The sequence below is a fragment of the Battus philenor genome, unplaced genomic scaffold, assembly GCF_028537555.1.
Source record: "Battus philenor isolate CCGP_79_NKW_IND1 unplaced genomic scaffold, ilBatPhil1.0.hap1 SCAF_21, whole genome shotgun sequence".
NCBI classification, from domain to species: Eukaryota; Metazoa; Arthropoda; class Insecta; order Lepidoptera; family Papilionidae; genus Battus; species Battus philenor.
In genome coordinates, this window is record NW_027181684.1 from 5777519 (window position 1) to 5801726 (window position 24208).

Here is a 24208-nt window from a genome sequence, read left to right on the forward strand (position 1 = left end):
GACATTTAGATTACGCCACTCATTTGTGTATGGTACTAGTTACAAGCGGAAAGCATTTTCACTGGCGAAGTGGCAAAAGTGATCCTCCCCTAGCAACAAAGCGTTGTAGACAAGTATGATCCATCAAATAAAATTTTCATTTCATCATCATCATTATGTCAGCCGAAAGACTCCAAATGCATTGACCTCCAAAGATCACCTAGATGACCGGTCGGTCAACGTCGACTCTCATTACTTGAATACAAAAGGATGAAGAATGGAACGTACCAGGCGCGACAGGCTTGGTGCGATGTCGCACGTGCAGGGGTTGAGCGGCAGCATGGTAGAGCGCAGCCGGCGTGCACATGGTGGTCGCATCACCCAACGGGAATGCACTCGGTATGCGCGCGGAGAACGAAACCTGCGCTTGCCGGATCGCGCCCGCTTGTACTTCGTCCAGCCACTCGCACACCCTGATCAACACCAGATATCAAAAGTCAAAACACATCATGTTAAATATTTAATGGAATCAGGCGTTATATTGCGGAAGTCCATCCTAAATAAGAAAGGACCAATATCTAGCCACTTCCGCACATGCAGTGGTTGTCGTGCATGAAAGTGCACCGCCCGCCAGCCCGCTCGTAAATGCGCATGCGACAGACAATGCCAACTACACAACCGTTTAACCGCTTACACTGTTGGTTAAACCAAACGTTTTGAGCTGCCACCCGATGTAACTTAGTTAATTTGATGTATAACCTCGCCTGTTCAGCTAGGCATGCTGATCTTAAATATTTAATGGAATCAGGCGTTTCTTTGCGGAAGTCCATCCTAAATAAGAAAGGACCAATATCTAGCCACTTCCGCACATGGAGTGGTTGTCGTGCATGAAACACAAACAACACATCATGTCAAACCTAGGTAAGTAAGAGCTTACGGGCAATCTGTATTTCTCTTATAGAAGTTTCTCACTATATAAAAAGTGAGCTAGAAATCCACAAAAGCAGGATATGTTAGTTCTTACAACTATAGAAAATATATACCAACTCACATTTGGTCTTTTAAATCTAATAAGGTCTCTTGAAATTGAAGAAAAAGGCATAAAACAACAAAGGTAAACAGTCGCTTATAGAGATACAGGCAATTAAAAATCTCAATTGTAGTTTTTTTTTTAAATACTCTCGCCCCTATCTAAGGGAGGGACAGATTCTTTTTATTGTGTTAAATATTTTTTTCTCGTTGTCTCGCTCTTAGCATTAGCGCATAAGCCTATTACGCATCTATTTAATGTATAAAGTACTGCTATTATTATTATGTTAATAAAAGATCAATCATGATAAAAAATGAGGTATAACAAATAAAATTCATCCATATTTATGTTATCGAATATATTTAGCTCTAACCATATGAGGAAGCTGCCGTCGACCGGATGTATTGAGAACAGAAGGTCCGGGCTCTGATGCCAGTCGCGCAGTAGGGCTTCGATCTTGGCGTCTAGCGAATCGGGCAGGTGAGTGCACGTCACATCCGTCGCGATAGAGTTGATAGATGTCGTGTTTGAAAGGCTCGGGTGACTGTGATTTCCGCTACCTGAATATCAGATATATTATTCAATGACAAAAACGAATAAATGGATATATCTGGACAGTCGATATTTATAAACATCGTGCAATTAAAAATGGACTGGTAGGTAAAGGTAACTTGTCAGCTTTTCTTGGATTAACTGTACAGGTGCTCGGGGCTGATGAGCCATGTAACAGTTTAAGGAAGACTCTCCGAGACGAATTGTAAGATGAACATCTTCACCGAACAAATTTGTAATAATTCGTCCATTAAGGCTGTTTTTAAAGCCCCTTAGATAAATTCAATTGTGTTTAAAAGAAACTTACAATATTAGTTTTACGTTGAATAACCTTTTTTAATAATTGCAAAATACAATTAGTAGTGTTATTATAAGACTAGTGTCAGCAATAGTAATATATGAACTTCAAATTTCTAGGGAAATCTTAAATCAATTCAGCGAGTCACAACATGAGACAAATTTATATATATGTATTTTTATTGCTGAGGCTTAATAACCACTGCACACAAGCGCACAAAAGTATATGTATAATATGTTGGTAATAACATTAAAATGAATATTACATAAAAATCCTTCATGTTAATATTAGATAAGCAAAACCAATTTAACATATTATTCAGTAAAAATATGAAATTGTACACAAAAGCTATAATATTAGAATAACAATAAAAATGTTTTTAAAGCGTAATACTGCTGTAGCTGTGTAATTGAATAATCAGATGCATATTTACCTGAAGTTGAATTGTCGTATTATTATGGAAACCTATTTTAAATTAAAATACAATATAGCCAATCTCATTGCAACTGAGACAGATAGATAGACAGACAGATAACATTACTTGCATGTGTGCAGATGTTTACTTCGAAAATAGTTCTTTTAATTAATTTATCTTTGTGTAACTAACATTGAAACCTCCATAATTCATAACCTTCATTGCAGTTGAAGGGCATCCACAGCTGGACATAGCCTTCCCGCACATACATTTCTAATAGCACCGATTGGAATATGCATCCAGTATCTTAACCTTATCAAGATTATCCATCACACCTTGCGAGTGAACGTTCCAACTTCAGAACGTTAAAACCATATCGACCACCGTTCCTACTTATATGACGCTTACTATTGTTTGTCTATATATCCCCTATTTTTTAATTCAATCTCGGAGATAATTTTCAAGTATTAACAGTGGAACTCCTTAGTGAGAGACCACATTTCACTGCCATAAGTCCACACTGAAAGCACATGTTGATTTTAGATCTTGGTCTAATTGCACTGAGAAATAATGGTTGAGAAGATGTTTTGTAGATTCTTGAATGCTGTCCAATCTAGTTGGATTAGAAATGGACCTCTTTCACAATGATTAAATTTTGCTTTCATAGATACTTAGATATGTTTTTAAGTAAATATGCATCCGATCTTGGCTAATGTCTGGAGGTGATATGTATGTGTTCCCTAAATTCTTACTTAGTAACAACTCACCTGGTTGTTCATCACTATTGCTATTGTCTTCCGACTGTACTCTATTCAGATGCTGACTTGATCGTCTAGGTCCTAAGAGCAGCATGGAATAAGCAATAAAGCGTTACGTTTCGCCGCAACATGGATATGTAACAGCTTGTCAGCGAAACCGAGCCGACTGCAAAAAGCAACTTTCAAACGCTTCTTTTGATTTATGAATATTATGCATCCTACATCGCATATATGATATATCAAAAATCAAACTTTATTATATATTTATTACTTTAAATTTTCATAACCTACTTGTTTCATTTTCTCCGTCCGGGTGTGTGGTGTGGTCCATACTGGAACCTGCTTCTTCGTTTTCTTCTTTATCTAGAACCTGTAAAAGTTGTTAATTAATATCAAGAATACCTGTCTTTTTTTAATAAATATTGCTATTTATATTTGTTTTACCTTATTATATTATATACGTATACGGTAGCGGTAGCCCAGCGATAGAGGATTGACACTTGCGATTGTAGTTAGTGTCGGGTTTGATTCCCGGGACATTATTTCAGATAATCCACACTTTATGTGTTAATTATATACGATCACTGGACTGCTCATAAACAAGTTTCCAAAGAATGGGCAGCAGCCTCATCTGCATATCATAACACTACTCTACGATCGCCAACCAGCCGCCTATCAAGTGTGTCGATTATAAATTATATCCCCCCATAAAGATCTTTGGGAGCCTATGCCTTATGACAGGCGTCCATGGGTTGAAAGGGTGATGACGATTTATAATATAAAATAACAAGAATTTTACTGCTCAACAGACCGCTCACAAATGTTACATAGCTGTTACCCACTTTTAGAACTTAATGGACGCTACTTCAACCCCACTTGTGGATTGATAAAAGGAATGTTACTACTCATTTCAGGTATTTGAGTCTTATAGTTCCATATATATCATGATATAGATAGAGAAATGGAAACGACAATGCTTGTAGTTTCGCTGAGAGATCGAGTCAGAAATGAGGAAATCTGCAAAACAACCAAGATCACTGCCGTAACTCAAAGAATTGCCTAGTCTTTGTAGCAGTGGGCGGGGCAAATTGCTCGTGCAACCGATGGCCGTTGGGACTGAAATGTTTTCGAGTGGCGTACATGAGCCGGTAGACGCGGCGCAGGTAGGCTTTCCATTAGGTTGTCTGACGAGATAGTTAAGGTCGGAGGAAGTCACTAGATGCAGACAGCATAAGACGTTGCAATTTTTGGGGGAGGGCTATGCCTTGCAGTGGGCTTCAAAAAAAAAGGGCTTTAAAAATTATACAATATATACTTTTTTGGTGAGGTCGTGCAGTATTGCTTCCGCTTGGCTGGTGAAATGCATCTCCTTGTTATGTAACCAGTGCAAGATAAACCGACCACCGCTCGCCAGGGAAGGTACAAGCGGGATGTCAGTCTCTGCATTTATTGACGCCGCTAAGTGGAAGTGAAGACCTATAATAGAAGCAATTAAAAAATTAATTCTTGTAACACGAATTACATTTATATATACAATTTAAACATTGTGAAGTTATCGAACAATCGCAGTCCAATGTAAAAATTGATTGAACAATGATTGTTATACATACGTCTGTCCCTTTTACTTTGCGGTTGTCAGAATGTTTTACTATTTTTGTTCGGTGAATAAAATAGATAATTGTAAAGGAGTATACTCATTGCAGTGACCGTTATTACAATGTATCAAACAAAACGGTGTTCTTTATTTAAAAATGTATTGAGTCTGCCCACGAGATCATTTTATACCTACTGACATAGACATGTACCTTGTAGAGGGCAACAACTTGTCGACGTGCATATTTTACCGACATCAACATACCGTGGGTATGCATGACAAAGCGTTGTAAGAGCTTAGTTGTGTAAGCCACAAAGGACGTAAATAAAAACAGGCCGTGATAACAATTATTTGTATATATTCCTAATACAACCATTATACAGTATTACGTCAGGTGGACAGGTTCTTTGATTGGATTTCTATCGGTTGAACGAAAGCTTTTCATCCGATTGAGTGGGCATAGAAGAGCGTACCATGCGGGAGAAGCATGGTACGCTCTTTGCGATGGGTAAATTTCGCCGATGGAAGTACCTGCTAGTCGGAGCGAATTGAGATTTTAAGAGTTATTTCTCCCTTATAGATTTAAAGCAAATATATGGATATTAGAAAATATAATTCGTTGAAACTGAATTTAATAGTACTTAATGGTACTTCTTCGTCTATACGTATATTTTGTTGGACTTATATTTTCACTTTTTTAGGGAACTTCCAGTATTTTGCAAGATTCACCACAAATCTAAGTAACCCAATGATCAACATAAGTATTGCCACCTGGATGACATTATCACATTCATTACGAAGATAATAAAATTTATAATATAATAATTTTCCTTACTGCATTATATCACAACAAACTGTTACTCTAAATTTAACAAATATAAAAAGTTTTTTTTTTTTGCTTTCTCGGGGTAGGTCCAATGAAACCGTATATCAACACGCTTTATATACATAAACGTTCTCTTGTTTATCATTATTTATTATCCGAGTGAATAAAACACTTCCTATTTCTCGCTTTAGTGTTCTCCTGATAAAATATATTAATATGTTTATCTAAATAGAATTCTTTAATAATTTTTTTTTTATTTAAGCGCTTGCCAAGAAATTTTCCTCAATATTCAACAATACACACCGCCAGTGTAGGAAGTTCCTTGATAAGGATTATGGAAGTCATGAGCGCTGTACGTGGATGGAAGTGTTGGAATGGGTGCACCAGGCTGCTTGGAAGATTGAGCGTTCCGTCTTATGTGAAAACACGTCCTGAAATGCAAACAAACATTAGAAGTGAAGAAACCAATTCAAATTTAATTTCAATAATACATCTTTCTGCCTCGACAAGTAGGTCACAATATTCCACTCTATTAGAAATAACCAATCTATTTAAAATTTATTCTAGTTAACTTCACAGCATTATGCTATAAAAAAAGAAAAGTTTCTTGAACACAATATTATGATGATACACAGTCAATGTGTAAATTTGGTCTGTATTCATAAGAAAATTAATAAAAGTAACAAAATTATGGATGTATAATATATAAGGTTGTATATTTTGCATAATATTCATCGGGAATCTCTGAATTATTATGTAATTAGTTTAAGAATTTCATTAGAGATATAAAACTGTAAAAAATACTATTGTACTCGTAATGTAACTAAGACTGGGAATAAATTGCTCAACTACTGTATTAGGGATATCCCTACAACTGGTTTTGTTGTGGCCACTTCTACAAATATTTGTAGAAGTGACCACAACAAAACCAGTTTGAGATTGTCGTGGGCTCTTCTGATAGGAGTGCGTTTGCAATTCTCGCATTTTTAAGTTAGATGTTACAATTATAGGGGATTTTATTCTAGTGTGTATCTAATTGGACTCTTGTACTATTTTCATTACATATTCAAATCAACACTATGCCATATATTATGGTAATTGAAATATTTAAAAAATAATCAGAATTGTACCAAAAATTAATAACTGAAAAGAATAGAAATTAAAAGACACCGGAATAGAGACCCAACGCCCAACGGAAATATAATTACAATATCATTAGTCGATAGAAAATATAAAAAGAATGTAGGCTCACTTCATATGCTTGAGACGTTGCATAAAGCGATGTTTGTGTCGGTGCGTGGCTCGCTGTCTACGCGGCGGGGAGCGCGCGTGTGCCGCCGTGCATCCGCCGCCCCACTCGTCCTCGGGCAGCAACGTCTCCGCCCACACGCGGCAGATGTTGTCCACGCATGATGTTACCAGCACGTTGCCCACGCTACCCCTGAAACACACAAGCACGTGTTAATCATGTTACAAATAGATATCGTTTATATTAACACACAATGGATCGGCAACGTAGAACACACAAGATGGGCAGACGATCTTGTTGAGGTCGTCGGGAGACCCTGGATTCAAGCCGTTTCCAGCTGAAAGAGGCCTATATCCAGCAATTTCTACGGCTGAAATTATGATAATGGTGAAACGTAGATGTAAACGTAATCGACAAGAAGTCCAACTTATTGAGATTCTAGAGTACAGGCTATTACTTATGCGCAGGAGTATCCCTTGTACAAAGGTTTTATAGACACTGATGTACAATCTACGTATCTCCCGATTACAGATTTATTTAATAATAACATACATTCTCTTAAAATTATACATTAATTAAAATTCGCAAAAAAAAATTATATCACTTTGATTTAAAACTTGAATTATTTACTTGTGTTAAAAGGATTTTTATATAAAAGCGATTATAAGTGGTTACTTAAGTAGGATTAAGACATGTGGCATACTTGGGCATGTATTTGCTGGTCTTCCGCCACGACAGATGTGTGACGGCGCGTGGATGGGCCACGTAGATGAATGTGTAGTTCAATTCCGGGGCTGAGTGTTCGCCGTGCGCTTGCACCAGTACTGTAAATCACAATAGCAAAATAACAACCAATAAATATTTGAAAATACCCTGTCTTATAATGGCAACATAATAGTTTGATTCTATTGGTAATTATTATCAATCATAGCCGAACAAGAATTAATACAGCGCGCTTTTTAATCGCACTTGTACAGGATGATTATAAAGGGCGTCAACGATGTTAAAGTAATCTAAACATACGTACAACTACATTTTTAAGATGTAATAATTCTTTAATCATTTTTCGAAAAATAGTTATTTGTACCACCAATGTAGACGGACATGTCGTTATCTTTGGTATGTTTTTTTTTTTGGTATTAGCTCTATGTGGTGAAAACCGTATATACTCACAAATGCAATTACATTAGATGAAATTAACGATCAAAAAAAAACTTATACGTTTAGATATTATTAGGAATAAATACACAATTCTTAAATTAAACACGTTACCTTTGTTCTGATACCATATCTTAACCAGCCTGTCGTTCATGCCGGACGTCGCGAAGAGTACTCCGTCTGGCGAGAAGGCGAGGTGATGCGCAGGCGACGCAGTGTGACATTTCCATACGCATATCCAACCCTGTTGTGAAACACTTCAAAATTAAAAAAAAATAACCAATTTTTTTGGAAAGATTAAGTCGTTCTTTCACCTAAAGTATACGTATGAGACAGTACGTTTGACATGAATTTAAACAAAACGGTCCTTATAAAAACATTATAGATCTAGGCGTTTTTGAACCCTCAAAACATCGTTATTGATTTAAGTACTTAACTAAATGTAAATAAAATTCAAACCTAACCTAGGTGTCCTAAACCTTTTATGTTGTGATTGTTTCATTTTATACTCCTACAAAAAATTTAAAAGAAAATACAAGTCGTGAAAATTAAAATGTATGCACTGCAAATATTTCGTAATCCACTACGGCATCTGATAAGATGGCAAAATATAAAAAAGTGCCGTTCTGAATTCGCTATATTGTCATACTACTTAATTTTATCGTTTAACATTCTCCGTTGATTCGTAGTACCCAACTAAGTACCTAAACGTTCAAAGTACAGTTTCCAACAAATTCGTATCCTTCTAGCGCTCTTCTCTATATGTTTATCACTGTAATTTATACGTGAAAAATCAAGCAAATGTATAAATGAGTTAATGACAACTGACAGATTGTATGTTAAGTGTATCAAAAGTTTGGTCAACAGAGTCAGCGATCTCAAAACCTACTCAACTGATTAGATAATAGATAGCAGATTAAGTTACTAGAAGAAAGGATTATAAATAATAAAGTGATATCGTTAATGCAGCAAAAACCAGTATAGTAGCAGTATAGTATGAATGCGAATAAGCTGAAAACACAGTTCTCTGAATACAACCATATCGTCATAATCAATCTTTTTTAAATAATGCTTTTATAAGTTACTTTAATTTGTTAGTGAAAAAATAATTTTGGAACGTAATACTATCAAGCTGATACTCTCAATAATCGCAAATATCTACGTAGTAAACCAATCATATTGTTTTCTTGCTTCCTATTAGATCAACCATTGTTTGATAATCAAAGGTTGTCATTTTCAAGGTTAAAGGTGTATTATTGTAATTTATACGTAGAATTATACTATATATGATATTAAACCATCATCATGTTAGCTCACATACATGCCCACAGCGAGGTATATGCCTCCTGTAAAGATCATCACGAGGTACGGTCTTGCGTTATCCTCATCTAGCTACTTCTCGAGACATACGCCGCGTCTACAGACTCGTGGTTGCTAGTCGTAAATTTTTTCATATTTATCAACTATCACATATCTAATGCAATCATGAGGAAACTACAAGTTTACTTTACTTTGTTTACGATCTTTTTAATACGTCTATATTCAAAGCAATCATTCTTCACGTTCAATACTGCTATCTTGTGAAAGATAGAAAGAGATATTAACCGTGATATTGAATCTGTGAAGGAATTATTCCACTTATCTCGCAACGTAAACAATAATATCAGTAAAATTACCATACTACTAGCATATATTTTGTTTTATCTTATTTAACGTACATTTATCCTACAACAATACCCACCGGTTCGTCATCCTCTTGTTGCTTCGGTTTCTCGTCCTTGTCTCCGCCAATTTGGAATGTTACACCGGAACTAGCTGTTATAGAAATAAATTAAATTTTAACATTACATCGAATGCAATACTTAGCTCTAATTTAAAATATAAATTTTTCCATTTAAAACTGAAACAAAATTAACCAAAACTACAACTTTGACAACATAGATGTGAAAATGACACAGAGGAAATAACTTTGCTTCGTGAATCAAAGCAAAGAACTATGTCCAGCAGGTAGGTAGGTACAAATTATACAGTATACTTACTGCCGTGGAATTAAAAACATTGAGTAAAATAAGAGATTTTATTTCTATTCGGTATTAAATAACGTCTCCGCATAATAATTAAAATGAGCCTTAACAGCAAATATAGATTGACGTTTCAAGTTTCGGTTTCTTTCATAAAACTTACAGGGAAACATAATATAACATTGTGGTTGCGTTCATCTTACATAAAAATTACGTAGATAATTTTCCTTATTAGTACATATTCGACATTATACAGAATAGAATTGTAAAATACGTGAGCATTTTGAACAGAGAAACAAAATAATATCGCTGAGTCACCAATGAATGAAAGGATTATAGGACAATGCAGTATTACAGAGAAAAAATGCTGGGATTCGGTTTGAGAAATAGCTGTGCATTATAAAAGTCTAGCACATATACATCATCCAAAGCAATACATACCGCCGTACACCGGCACAGATAGCGTAACATAATGCGAGACTAACTTTCCAAAAAGGGCCACATTCATTAGTAGTGATGGATACAACATAAGGAATAGGGTGAAGTCTTAAGATACCGGTGACGTTATGGAAAAATTGATAGACCTTATTCATCTGATTTAATATACGAAATTAAGGCAAAGTAAACTAATTCGAAATGTGGTGCTAATGGCAATGATATTAATACCTATAATATAATAAGATTGCTACACACAATTGTGTCTATTCTTCCGCAGCAAAAAATCATCGCACGACTTTTCTCCATAAGCTACCAACGGCTTCTTCAATTACTAGCTTATTGTCACAGGTAACAAAGAAGGTAATAAATCCAGAGGCCAATTAGCAACTAAGTGGGTTAACGAGGTGCAAAAACCACACATTCCCGGATTGCATAATAAGAAAGCTTTTTTTTAATTTAATTAGAACTTCAATTTCCAGGAATGATTATTTATTAAGAAAAGATTCAAAGGAAAGACACTATGGCCCAATGCATACTCGGTTTTGAGTAGTTCCGTTGCAGTAGCAACAGGCAATGACTGCTATGGTAAAAAAGGAATCACAAACACGAATTTTACTGCAGATGAACCATTCGAAACTACATTACCGTGATAAATATTTTGATATAACCTATTGAAATCCAAATTTACGGCGGTTATCTCCCTACAAGCTTTTATATTTACGAGTTCTCTTTGCGAATCCGAGAAATCGATAAAAGCAGGCACAGTGCCAGTTTATTCCAGAGTTTTGCTCGCTAAAACTATCGCGTCTTGTTTGATCAGGATACGACAAGACATATTTAAGCAACATAAATGTACCGTATTGATAAAGTCGACTTACGTATATATTGTTTCAAATTATAATTTGTGAATGCTGTATTCAAAGTGATATTTTTTTAAACCATGAAGAAATATGGAAAATTTAATATACTTATGTAATATTCAAATCAATCAAATTCCATTCGAATCAGTAATATTCAGGTATAAAAGTATTTAGATAAGAACGTAAAATCCAAATTTACAGATAAAACTTAACTTCAAAATGACTGCACTAAAAAGTAAGCCTTTGTGAAGTTATTCACGCTTGATAGTAATATTTCAGTTTAATTATTGATGTAATAGTCTAATTTTTTTTATAAAAAAATCTACTGTCATCATATTCAACATGATATTACTATTATCTCACTTTTTATATTGTTCATACATTATAATTTTAATAACCTAAATGTATTATAATGTTTATCAGTGTAATATAATTAAAGTTTACAAACACTGTTCATTTTACGTACCTAACAAAGGCCTAATTTTACCTACCACTAATTAGTATACTTTCTACTATACTATAAGCTATATAAAAGTAAACAGATATGCTTACGTTGGCTGTCATCCTGGTAAAGTGATGCCTGATGCCACAGTTGTAAGATTCTGCCACCAGTTAAAAGACGCGTGCCTTCGAGGTTCCATGATAATGCGGTGATCGGGCCATCCGCCACCAGTTTGCCCGTTTGCACCCATCGATACTCCAAGCCCTAAAACATTCATTATTTCATGACCTGGTAGGGTTTGCAAAGCAGCCTACCATAGATGATTTTTATTTTATGATTTTTTTTGGCATTAACATACTTTTTTAATTTTATATTAAAATAACTTTGAAACTTAACAAAGATTTAAAAAAATAATCTCGATGTTAAAGGGGACATTCTTCTTAGCATACAAAATGGTGCATTCCATTTTGGTCTCTATATCCGAAGCTTCAAAGGTGTCATGCGTGTCGCTGACAGAATATTTATTTATTTATTCAAAGGTCTTTCACAGTTGACAATTCGCAAAACAGTATGTCTACATTAACAGATGCACTAAGCCAATAACGTAGAACACATTATTATAAATTCAGATTAAAAGCTGGACTATATATTTATCATTAGATATCGTGAAGTATGATCGATTCTGTAAATAAGCAATGGATCGATTAGCGCATTAAAATAAAATATAAATAAAAATAAAACAAAAACGTAATAAAACGATAAAACAAAGGAGCTGTTGCAGTGCTGCAGAATCAATTATCAGCTTGATATAGCAAGTCGAAGTTAGTAGGCAAAAAAATACATTTTTCTTCCGACAATCCACGTTTCGATAACATCTCTCGTACTTAAAAACATCGATTTTAAATAAAAAGTACATACATGCCTATACATTGAAAATTTTTCTCGACTCATGCCCATGTATGTTTAAGAACATTAATGTTTATACGCATATCTTTGTAATGTCGTAAAAGAATGAACATATGTTTAAAAACGACTGTTATAAAAATACTTACAAATAAATTATTATGAGCAGTGGTAGCCTAGTTAATTAAAGCCTCTTCGAACTTACAAACGAACGTCCCTGTTAGACGGGCAGACTTTGTTAATGACTGTCATTATCGTCACAACACAGACAGTGTTGGGATACATCCAGAGGAAACCGACATGTACTTTGACCAGAAAACCTAACGCAGAAACCGACCCACACTGAGTTCGTAAAAACGTAACAAGCAATTTTAATTTTAAAGCAGTGTTTCTATTAAGAGAACCTTTTTGGTGGTTCTATTAATACGGATACTTCTACGTTTTAATAAAACACGAAACGCTGTTGAAAAAGAAACAGTGACCCCGGTGATAGGCATCTGAAGAGGCCGACGAGGTAGATACTACAGCGGCGTCTATTTTTGCCAAGCAGCAGTTTGGAAACATTGTTGTTTTAATCCGAAGGGCGGCGTAAGAAGCGAGATCGTTTGATAATTAATTTATCATGATACGGGCAATGTGTGTTATCAGTGATGACTTACTACGGTTGATCTTTAAAGCTCTGTTGCTCAACGAACCATGGAGATAATGTTCAGAGGTTTTTTTTTTTCGAGATCGAATCAAGATTTTAAAAATCCATAGACGAAAAAAAATATCCGAGGTAGCCCAGCGGAGAGGGAGATTGAAGTAGCTGCGCGCAGGCCTCATGAGGGTCAATAGATCACCGCTAGGGCCTCGCCAGATGCGCACCACAGGCCGTACACCTAGAGGGTAGACCCCATTTTTAAGGTCAGAAGGTTGCTGGATGCAGGCATAGATTTTTGAATAAATACAAGATAGCCCATGTCCACCAGAGTACATCGATGATGATACGTTTAAACCTTCGGGCTGCAGAAATTTTATCGAATAACGAAAACATTATTGCGACAGCTGCAGTGCGACAGGGTTTCACTGAGTATAAAAAAAGTAAAAATGAAACCACTAAAGATTTTTACGATTTTAATACACATAGCTCCTTTTCCTCTATAATCCATACGTCATTAATTCTTACCACTATAGGGTGTGTCAACAGTACTCTCTCTGTGGATAATAAGGGTGGGAATATTTGTATATTTTAGTTAAATAAAAATTAGTAAGGTAATGTTCAACATGTCACGTACACTAAAATAAATTATCAGAATACAGTTTTGTAAACATGTTCCACGTATAGCCGAACTTAAAAAGGTTATGGCATCGCCACGTTGTTATGGCAGGTCGTATAACTCTTTTTTAATGGCCCCCGTTTTTAGGGTCCTCTCGTCCAACCTGTGGCATAAAGACTTTGTTTAAAAGGGTAAACGATTTTTATTTTATTTTCTTCTATAATGCTATATTTTCTTTTGTACATCATCTTTCGTTCTTCATAATTTCTATCACTTTTAACATTGTTTGCATTTCGTTCAGACTTCTTCTGGCTCTATAACTTGGAGAAACGATATCCTTCCGCAACCTTTATAACATTTTCTTGGCGAAGGATTTGGAAATAATTAGTCATTTATTATGATGGGTGAGGAGGTGAGAAGTAGCGAGTTGTATGCGAAACCTATTCAGTAGTTTTTTCCAGTACTACAGGTGTAGAAAGTGGACGATGGGGTTTTGCTCAGTTTCAGATTTCTCCCAACATAATATTTGGGTTTTGACTTTTTTTCCATTAAATGAGTGAGCATTAAAGCGTGTTAGCAACCAATGAGCATATGTGATACATTCACCCTTTTACAGCTTTTATTCCTATAGCTAATCATCCCCTTACATAAATTACTTTCACAGATCCTTACTGTAACAAAACGTAACTAGTAATAAAAATAGATAGCATTGCATTATGCCCATTATTATAAATATATACGAAGAATTTCAATAACACGTATGTAGGTTAATTTCTTTTCTTAACTAATCTGTAAAGAATCGATTTTCACTTCAATAGCTCCCTATGTGAACATTAACGTAGTCTATTTCAGTTATGTACGTACTCTGTTTACCTTCGCAACTATTCTTACATACCAATACGAGCACATTGACACGAGCCATGTCGAGCGGAAAAGAATAGTACATGAATTTTACAAAGCCCAGAAACTTAAGGATTTTAAATATTTCAAAACAATTATTATTTAATAATGTCACTTTTTAAATACGTTTTGCCTACGGGTTTTATTTTTAATTATATAACAAAATAAAACACTTCATTTATCTACTGAATGGATCCCATTGCTCTATACAGTCTACATTTTTTCAAACCTTTCGATCGAATGAATAAACTGTCATTCAGTACATCTTTTATGTCACTTTGTTTAGATGATGCATACATCGCAAACATTGCTATAATGATATTGAAGTTGTGTTTTTCCCGTTTTACTATGAACGGGAAAAACACAAAACAAAAACAAAACGGTAAGAGCCTCCTTTAAAATTCCCCTATGAGTGGGTAGGTCCATGGAGAGGAGAAGATTGCGAGAGGACCGCAATGACCCTCATGATCGCGACTTTTCTGCCGAGAGGATAAGTCTGATTATAAAGGTATGGTTAGGCGATGTTGTGCGCGTCTATATTTGGAGATTGTAATCATGTATTTTGTTGTATTCCTTCTTCACGATCTCCAATAAATACACATCCGTAAATTGTACCATGAACATTGGAGCTTTGAATATCTCGTATCGTAAAACTGACGTAAAAACCCACTGAAAGAGTTGGTGATAAAATGCACTTTAGCTTCCGCAATGTAACATCATGTTAGTAAAGGCGTTTAAAGTTGGCAACGTTTCAGGCGCTTGCGAAAGTTTCAACTTATATTACACCCAGACAAGAGATCTCAAGGTGACGAATGCAAGCGCAGTGCAGCAAAGACTTTTTAATTCAAAATTCAAATAAAAAAAACTATCAAACCAAATAAAAAAAACACACCCAAAATAAAAGTTTAATTTATTTAATTGTTAACAATACGCTACGAAATATGAAGAGAATGAAAAAAAAATTGTAATTGCGTAGGCATCGCGGCAATATTTCTAAGATAGCTTGAACCAAGCGTAGATGCTTGATGATTACTTATAAAACAACTCTGTAAAAATCCCTACGAAATAACTTAGCCAAATGAACGATTTAACAGCATGACTAGGTTTATTATCAAACACTTAAAAATAGTTTAAGTAATAAAATATTAAAAATACATAACTCCTTACATAGTTATGATTAGTCAGATACAGTAAAGATTGAAAGGTATTTTTCATTTATATATTCTTGTCGACCCATTACAATAATTTCCCACTGGACCCTCTTCCTTTTACAAAAATTAACAAACTTAACGCCAATTAAAAATATCTAGAGTTTTTTTTTATTTATTGATAGATTTATATATAAAAAATAAAGTATGAAACATCTTAATGTTATTTTATAACCATTAGCTCTACTGGATCTTTTTTATTTTAAATATGAACACACCTACGTCATAACTAAAAGTTGTGGTATAAATACCTTGATGAAAAATGCTCTTATTACACAGGCTAAATATTACAGCGAATTGAACGCGCACCCAAATTCGCTCTATGTGATATAAAATGAGGAAATGCTACCATTTAGTAACCGGACTACCGTGACGTAGAATCGATGAAAATAAACCGCACGCATCCTACTAAAGCTCTTGAATTAAATTTATTCGGCTACCGACGATAATTGAATTTGTCGGACATTTTTAAACATTTAATTTGGTTTACGCCCATGACACGGATTATTACATTTTTTCAGGTCAATGGATATAAAGTTAATTTGACGTAAAATAATAGATTTGTTTTTACATTTATTGCTGATAAGTATATATACACGTACTTTTTAATGTCTATAAACAATTCTACTATATAAGCCGTATTTATTTGTACTATTTAAATTTTTATTGAAAAATAGAGGTCGCGGGATAAGTCGCTAGGTTCCGGCAACGCAAGGCCGGTCACCGTGGCGTCATTTGGCTTACATGATGAATCTTTCTCACACTTATAATAATTTATAATATTAAGAGTAAGAACGAACACTATTACTAACAATAGCAAAGGTTAAATATATTTTGGTTTATTATCCCATTTGCACGAGATCGTCTTGTCTTTTGCCACTGCAGAGTAAACACTATACAATAGTGTACCAACAATTCTATGTTCCGGCTAATAAAGGGGCGTAAATCGATTGCATACATTTTTGACAATTTATTCATAGGTCAAAAGAATGCCTTGTCTTTGTCGTACTCAAGTCTTCACGCCTAATTTACCATCAAGAGATCTTTACAAAATGTTACTGACCTGATACATTACTTTATAAATTTACAAAAAAAATTATAATAATATTCAGGGTGATTCGTTATAGGTGTTAAAGATTTAAAGGGGTGAATGAGTATAACTGGTTGGAAGTCAATTTATGTGAGAAATATTGTAATGATAATGTAAGAAAAAAGCGTTTCTAAAATTCAAATCACTACATATTAAAATTGATTATTGTTTACTAATTGTACTTGCAGATTTTGTTCTGTATGTAGTTATTGGCCTGTCGCAGCCTAATATAAAAAATAAATAACTGTAACATATTTTCAAGATTTCACTTTATACAGGCTGATTAGGAATAGGAGTAGAAGCTTTAAAAATTTTACTGACAGGGCTATATGGTGGATACATTATTACTTCCCAGCGAAACTCTCTCGTTATGATTATTAGACCACATATCTACTTCTTATTAATTAAGATTGATTTCTCCCAATTTACTATTTGAGATACGACTTTTTTCTTCTGAAATGAGTGAGCATTAAAACTTTTTGGCGGCAAATGAGCAAAACATTCACCCCCTTTACAGCTGTTACACCTATAACCAATCATCCTGTATAATTTATGGTCCAAGTGTCGCGGGGTAATTCTGTCCAGCAAAGATAATCTCAGTTGGCCACCGGTGAGGGCAACTAGCGAATTTAATCGCCATTAGTTGGAGTATCACTTAGTTAAATTGCTATTAAATAAGTTAGCTTAAGTGAGCCATAGCTTTAACAAGCACAAGCAAAACCGAAATCTTAAAACTGCACCAAATCTGTGTTTATTATGTCGATATGTCAATATCACATAAAATCTACATCAAGCTAGATAATCTAATAAATCATATAACTAGTACTTTCATATCACAGCTGTGGTATAAAATACGATAAAACAGTGGTTTGATGCTTAGTCACTCTGCAAGCTTTATGAATACGTACAGAACTGTAGTGGTTACGTATTGATCTATATATGGCAATCAAGCGAAAAATATTGATCAAATTAATAAGCCAGATTGACACTTGTATAGATATATTTTATGTTAGTTCGACAATAGCAACCAATCGCGATCAAGTTCACCACCCCAACCTCCCTCCTCCTCAAGCATCGTCTAATAGGAATGCTACAGCTCAAGCAGAAAGTCCACTAAAGTGAGTTAAATGCTCGGTGATATACCAATCGAATGATCTCTAATGTGCAGGCTCGATTGAATTTTCCTCAAGAAAGTCCCGGAACATAATTTGGTTTAGACATAGCCTTATCAACATTCTACAAAAAACAATTCGATTTGACAAGAGATCGCTCGACAACTAATGCCGCAGTCAAGTTGATACAAAATACTTCTGATAAAATGGGTTCAACATTGAGTCCTTTTTATTTCTCATTTGCAATTATAACTCGCCTTACCTTGTAATGGACGACAACGGGATAGTATTGTTTACAGACGTACATCTCTAATTTTTAAAACTGAAAGACGAACGAATAACAATTATTCTCTCTTAAAAGTTGTAAATTGATTTTATTTTAAAGTATATATTTAAGAACAAGTTTAAATGCGCTAAGTTCACGTTTACTAGACGCAAAAATACAAGAGGGCCCTCTTGTTTGTGATTTATCAAAAAGCTCATTTCTACAATAAATGCATTTAAAAAAAACTCTCTCATAATGCAGATGTTGCACAGCACGACTAGACTATTGAATGGGACATTGCTGCTGATTTCGACACAATGTTAGTTATATTATACACCAGACAGCTGTTCAGAGAATAAAATGAGAGCTAATCAAGTAACGATTACAAAATACAATAATATCAACTATTCTGGCATTCTTCTCATTATGTACACAATGTTTACACGCTATGTTGGTTACGAGATTAGGCCTCTCCATGACTCGTTAGGAAAATACGAATTTGACTTCTTAATAACATAACTATAAAATTCTGAATAAAAGTTGCAAAAGTAGGAATTACAATTACGTACCATGGTGTACGCAATAACAAGCTATCCCGTATATAGAGGAATAAGAGCTAATTGTGAAGGAGAGATGGGGGTAAAGGTCACCAATGGCAGTATAGTATCCTTCATAGGAGACGATGGGAACAGTAACATTTTTCTGCGGTTTTGCAAAAATAACGGAACAAAACAAAGGTCGGATAAAAGGAATAAACGAAACTAAAACAACTATGATAAGTATAATGAGAAAATATATTAACTGTACATGCCTGTATTGTACAGAAAAGTTTTAAAATAATGAAAAATTGAATAAAGAATATTATGAAAATTAAAAATTTAAATGTAAAATTGCGAAAAGTGTGAAAGATTGAGCATAAATGCAATGAGAAAATATGCCGCGAGAGTGAAAGATAATGTCAAGAAAAAAATGAAAGCGGAATGAGTGAAAAAAATACAGATAAAAAAATTATTGGAAAATATGTCCCTGGCCCAAAAATTAGATAGGAGAACGAGTCTTAAATTATAAAAAGATAGGAATTATATATTCTGGTAAGTAAGAATCACAACTGTGAGCCAGTCTATGAGTCTAAGAATGAAAGACTACGTTTCTGTGCCGTAAGCCATCACTGATAACTGACATTGGTCGTAGATGGAAAATAATATAAATAAATGGATCAACTCAACCACTTACAATACAAACCGTAAAACAGCAAGACTAATAGTGACTTTGAGTCACAAAAAATGGAAATTTTTACGCAGTTTTACGTCTGCTACTACTAGTCTAAGACTGCCTTCCTACGTACTACATTCTATATTAGTGTTTTTTACCTTTTTAGTACCATGTCCTAACTTTTCTAAAATTCTTAGGCCACCCTATGTAACACACATATTTTTTAATATATTTAAACGAAAGAGTTAAATTCGTGTAAAGTTCTTGTTTGAATTGCCCTTCTGTGGGCCCCATATTGGGAAATGCTGTGCTGGGCTAATAACCGTAAAAAAAATTCCTTAAGACTTTTATATCCGCGTTCTTGTTAAAATTTTAACGACAAAGTAAATATTAATAGGTACATTGAAATTTTACTACTTTCTTGAGCATATAACACGCTTCACGGCCGATTGTTTATTTACAAGTGGCGCACGGAATACATTTCAGTTTAGTTTACGAAAAAATGTATGTTTTAGACAAACTAAACGTAACACGTGCTGTTGGTCTATATTAACTCAGGCGCGTTATGTAGTCCGCGGCGTAGAATACTCATGTTAGTTCACTTTTACAATTAAAATATACTATTACCTACTTTATTAACTACTATTACTTTACTTTTTGCACTACATATTTAAATACAATCTAATATATACCAAGTATTTATTTTAATACATTAAACCTGTTGAATAAATAGGCGTATTCATACATGTATAAGAAAATCCTTTGTTAAATTATTGCTTAATAATAAATTATTCTCAGCAAAATTATTATATTATGTTTTTTCATTGTTTTTATGAAATTGCAAGTTATAATTTTACACTAAATATATTCTTAACATTAAGGTATATTAAATGATTATAGATCATAAAATAAAATGAATTCATGACTTTTGTATTGTGTTGTACGGAAAGCAATTTGGTTTTTTTTTTGTTGAAAATGGAAGACGATTTTGGTACGATGAATAAATATTTCAATAAATTATATATTGACCATTCTGATCTTACACCTTTTACCATCTTTCTGGTAGTAGCATGACTATACGCTCATAAAATTTTTGGTCTTTACTGAAAACAAAATGATCGATGGCGCCAGATCTGTAGAATATGGTGGGTGTGACAGTGTATCCCATTCAAACTGTAAAAGCTTTTGGCAAGTGACCAAGCTTGTATGAGGTCTCGCATTATCTTGTTGGAACACTACACCTTCTCTGTTGATTAATTCCGGCCTTTTCTGTTAAAGTGCATCATTCAGTTTGTCCAGCTGATAACAGTAGACTTCCGAGTAAATTGCATTATTCGTCAAAAGCTAAAAAATACGACTCCTTTAAAATCCCTACAATCAGACAGCGCCACCTTTTTATGATGGATATTGACTTTCAAAATGCTTTCAGCCGGTTTATCTTTTTTGTTCCATGATCCCTTGCGCTTGAAATTGTTATATACAGCCCATTTTTCATCCCCCGTAATGATGCGCTTCAAAAATGGTTCTTTCGTGACGTTTGAGGATCGAATAACAGACGTCAACGCAATGGCACAAATTTCACTCCGCGAGGTCATGGGGAACCCATACATCGAGCTACAAGGATAAACCCAGGCCTCATATATAGTTGAATTCGTTAAATTTAGCTTCTCAATGGCCTCACGTGTTGTTATTCGCCGGCATACATCAACTACTTTCTTTATCGTGTGTTTATCAGCTTCAACCGGGCTTCCAGATCGTGGTGGTGCATCTTCGATATCAAAATTGCCGGATTGAAATTTTGCAAATCACTTCTGGCATAGGCGTATTGTCAACACATCACACACACATCGGTGAATTTCTTTCTGGCTTGAACAACATTTGTCCCTTTTCGATAGTAAAAATGTAAAAGATGACGAAAACGTTGCTTATTGCTTTCCATTGATAAAAGGGCACCAATCAAAAACTACTACGTAAAATCAATTGAACTTTTTCACACACAAGCCTTGCTATATCACCTCTCAAAACATGTAAAGATTATGAGGCTTAAGTGTGATGTTGGGATCAAAAAATACAATTAAATCTTCAGTCGGAAAAAACTAAATTACTTTCCGAATAACCCAATGAAAGGGAAGAAATTTCGACGGTATAAATTTCAGATTCAAAAAGATTGATTTTTCTAATTATTTCTTTGATCGCCTGTTTTTTTGAGCAAAGGGATTATAGGATCCAATTTCAGTTTCGTCTTTACAAAAATGAAATTGAATTGTACTCAGAGAATATAATATCGACAATGATAATGGACATTATTATTTTTATGTTGTGTTCACTTTAACAAGGTGGCATATTTTTCCTGATAATCTATAAACGAGGTATAGAAAAATACTCTATCTAATAAATTACAATATTTTAATCACTCTTCTTTCCATATTACCTCTATTTACTAAGGGTCTGGAGCAGTGAATTCTGACTACTTTGCACTTGCAAAATAAGTTTGGCCGATTTTTGGGTACCACATACATAGCATGGTGTTAAACCAAAACTACTTGCTATGGTCATTTCTTTGCATAATCATATGTCGAGAACCGAATCTTATGTATTTTTACACATAACTCCGATATGTAGTTTAGTTTGATGGTTTTTAACACCTTACTTTGTGGTAGACCTGTATTACTTTCTCACGTGTTATTTTCTGAGTACATGATAAAGCCGGTTATTGCCTCTTTAATAAGTTTCTTAGTCTTCCTTACTAGGCTATATGGAAGTATGGATAAGTAGAACAAATAAAAAGAAATAACTGAATTTGAATTTTAAGCTTTCGATTGCAAATGATCTTCATTTGCAAAAGGGACTGCGACACAACACACACATGTCTAATATGGACTAACAGATATTTGACAATTTCAAATAGTATTGACTTAATTTTTGTGAAACTTTCAAGTGAATTTTACATTAAGCAATATAATGTAAAACACCACGTTGTACAATGACAATAAATTAGATCGGAATTATTAAATTGCGTTTTACAACGTAAACAGAGAAAAACTTAAAATATAAGAAGTATTTTCAAATACGTCATTGTGAATATTTTAGCATTGTGCTTTTAACCTAAAGATTACCTTAAAATTAACGGTCACTTTCTTAGGAAAAATTCGTATGATTTGTGCCAAAGTTTTTGTTCTATATTAGTAGCAGCTCTGTATTCATCATTATAAATAAATATTTGTGACTAATAAGATAATTAGATCTTAATAAGAGGTTTTAATATTATCGTTTCAGCTCATAGACATCCATTGCAGGGCATAGGCATCTCCCAAAGATATCTATGAGGGACTATATCATTATCGCCAACTTTGTGGTACACCTGAAACTTTTTTGTGAGTAGTTGCAATCTTATATAATTATTAAGTATCCCCGAGGCTTACGGTCGTAAGTCTAAGTCCTCAACCGCTGGGCTACCACCATTTAATATTTTAATACAATACCCAATATAATACAAGTAATAATGACTTAGTAAAACTAATTTCATTATTAAATATGCAGAAATAGACTTTTCGCGATGTGTATAATGATTACATAAGATACGGGTTTATTTAAATTTTCTTTTAATTTACATTTATTGCAACTTCGTTTAGAACATTTGTTGAATTTCATTAAAAACGTCACGCATGATCTTCGAATATCTTTTAAATTCTATTAGAATTTAGTGCCTATTTTAATATTTTATTTAATACATGACGTTCCACTCTTCCCATAACAGACAGTTCCTACCTGTGTTATACTTTTATACCATTTCATATTATAATTAGGAATATATAGAACCTCCTTTTTTTTAAAAAAAAAGTTTTTTTTTTCGCGGAAATTTCGCGAAAGTTGTATAAAAGATAATCACTATCATCGTCATCATTTCAGCCGCAGGACGTCCACTGCTGCACATAGCTCATAGTTTTTTTGCATAGCACCTGTTATTGCCGACCTCTCGTTCACCCTTATCTTGAGAGGGATAGTCTTTTCTACACCTTTGATTTTTTTTATTAGTTATTTTATCTCTTCTTTGGAGAGGGAAAATAATTACTATTATTTATTTTATATCTAAAATGATTCTTAGTTCATTAATTAGTAGACATAGAATAAATGAAATATCCAGAATTCTTAGTATTAATGTCATTCGACTATTCTGGCGAATCAAATAATGTGGCAAAGTATTTCGATTTATGATTATTATTGCGTAATTGAGGGTGACCGTGGTTTTACAAACATTATAAATCTCCGTTACGTAATTAATATATTACAGATACTGAAGAAAATTTATCACAATAAATAAAATTATTAAATTACTTTTTACATAATCTATAGCTATATTAGGAGTTATCTATCAAGAAACGCTCTTCTTCATTATGAACAAAGGGTGGGCTGCAAAGACTGATGTGATGGTTCATCATAGTGGCATTGTATAGTTTAAAACTATGTGCGATATTAAATTCAAACATTGGCAAATGGTTCGTTCTAATCTGAAATTAGGCATATCAGGGCAAAATGTACTCAAAGCTTAGGATCTAGAGCACAAAGATTACAGTTTTCTATGTTAATAAACACAATGTTGCTTGATTGAAGCCAACCCCGACACAAAATTCGTTAGTGT

The 24208-nt window shown here is 34.1% G+C and overlaps 1 protein-coding gene across 1 annotated transcript in view; it reads right to left on the reverse strand.

The window, feature by feature from the left end:
• Positions 1-24208, reverse strand: part of Rbcn-3A (Rabconnectin-3A) — a 64481-nt gene that overhangs the window by 38056 nt on the left and 2217 nt on the right. The window contains exons 3-12 of the mRNA XM_068766665.1: positions 11731-11884; positions 9601-9674; positions 7974-8103; positions 7405-7525; positions 6705-6893; positions 5756-5883; positions 4348-4508; positions 3320-3402; positions 1383-1565; positions 268-452 (exon numbers count right to left, since the gene is read on the reverse strand). Of these exons, the coding sequence (XP_068622766.1) occupies positions 268-452; positions 1383-1565; positions 3320-3402; positions 4348-4508; positions 5756-5883; positions 6705-6893; positions 7405-7525; positions 7974-8103; positions 9601-9674; positions 11731-11884 (1408 nt within the window). The remainder of the gene's footprint in view (positions 1-267; positions 453-1382; positions 1566-3319; positions 3403-4347; positions 4509-5755; positions 5884-6704; positions 6894-7404; positions 7526-7973; positions 8104-9600; positions 9675-11730; positions 11885-24208) is intronic.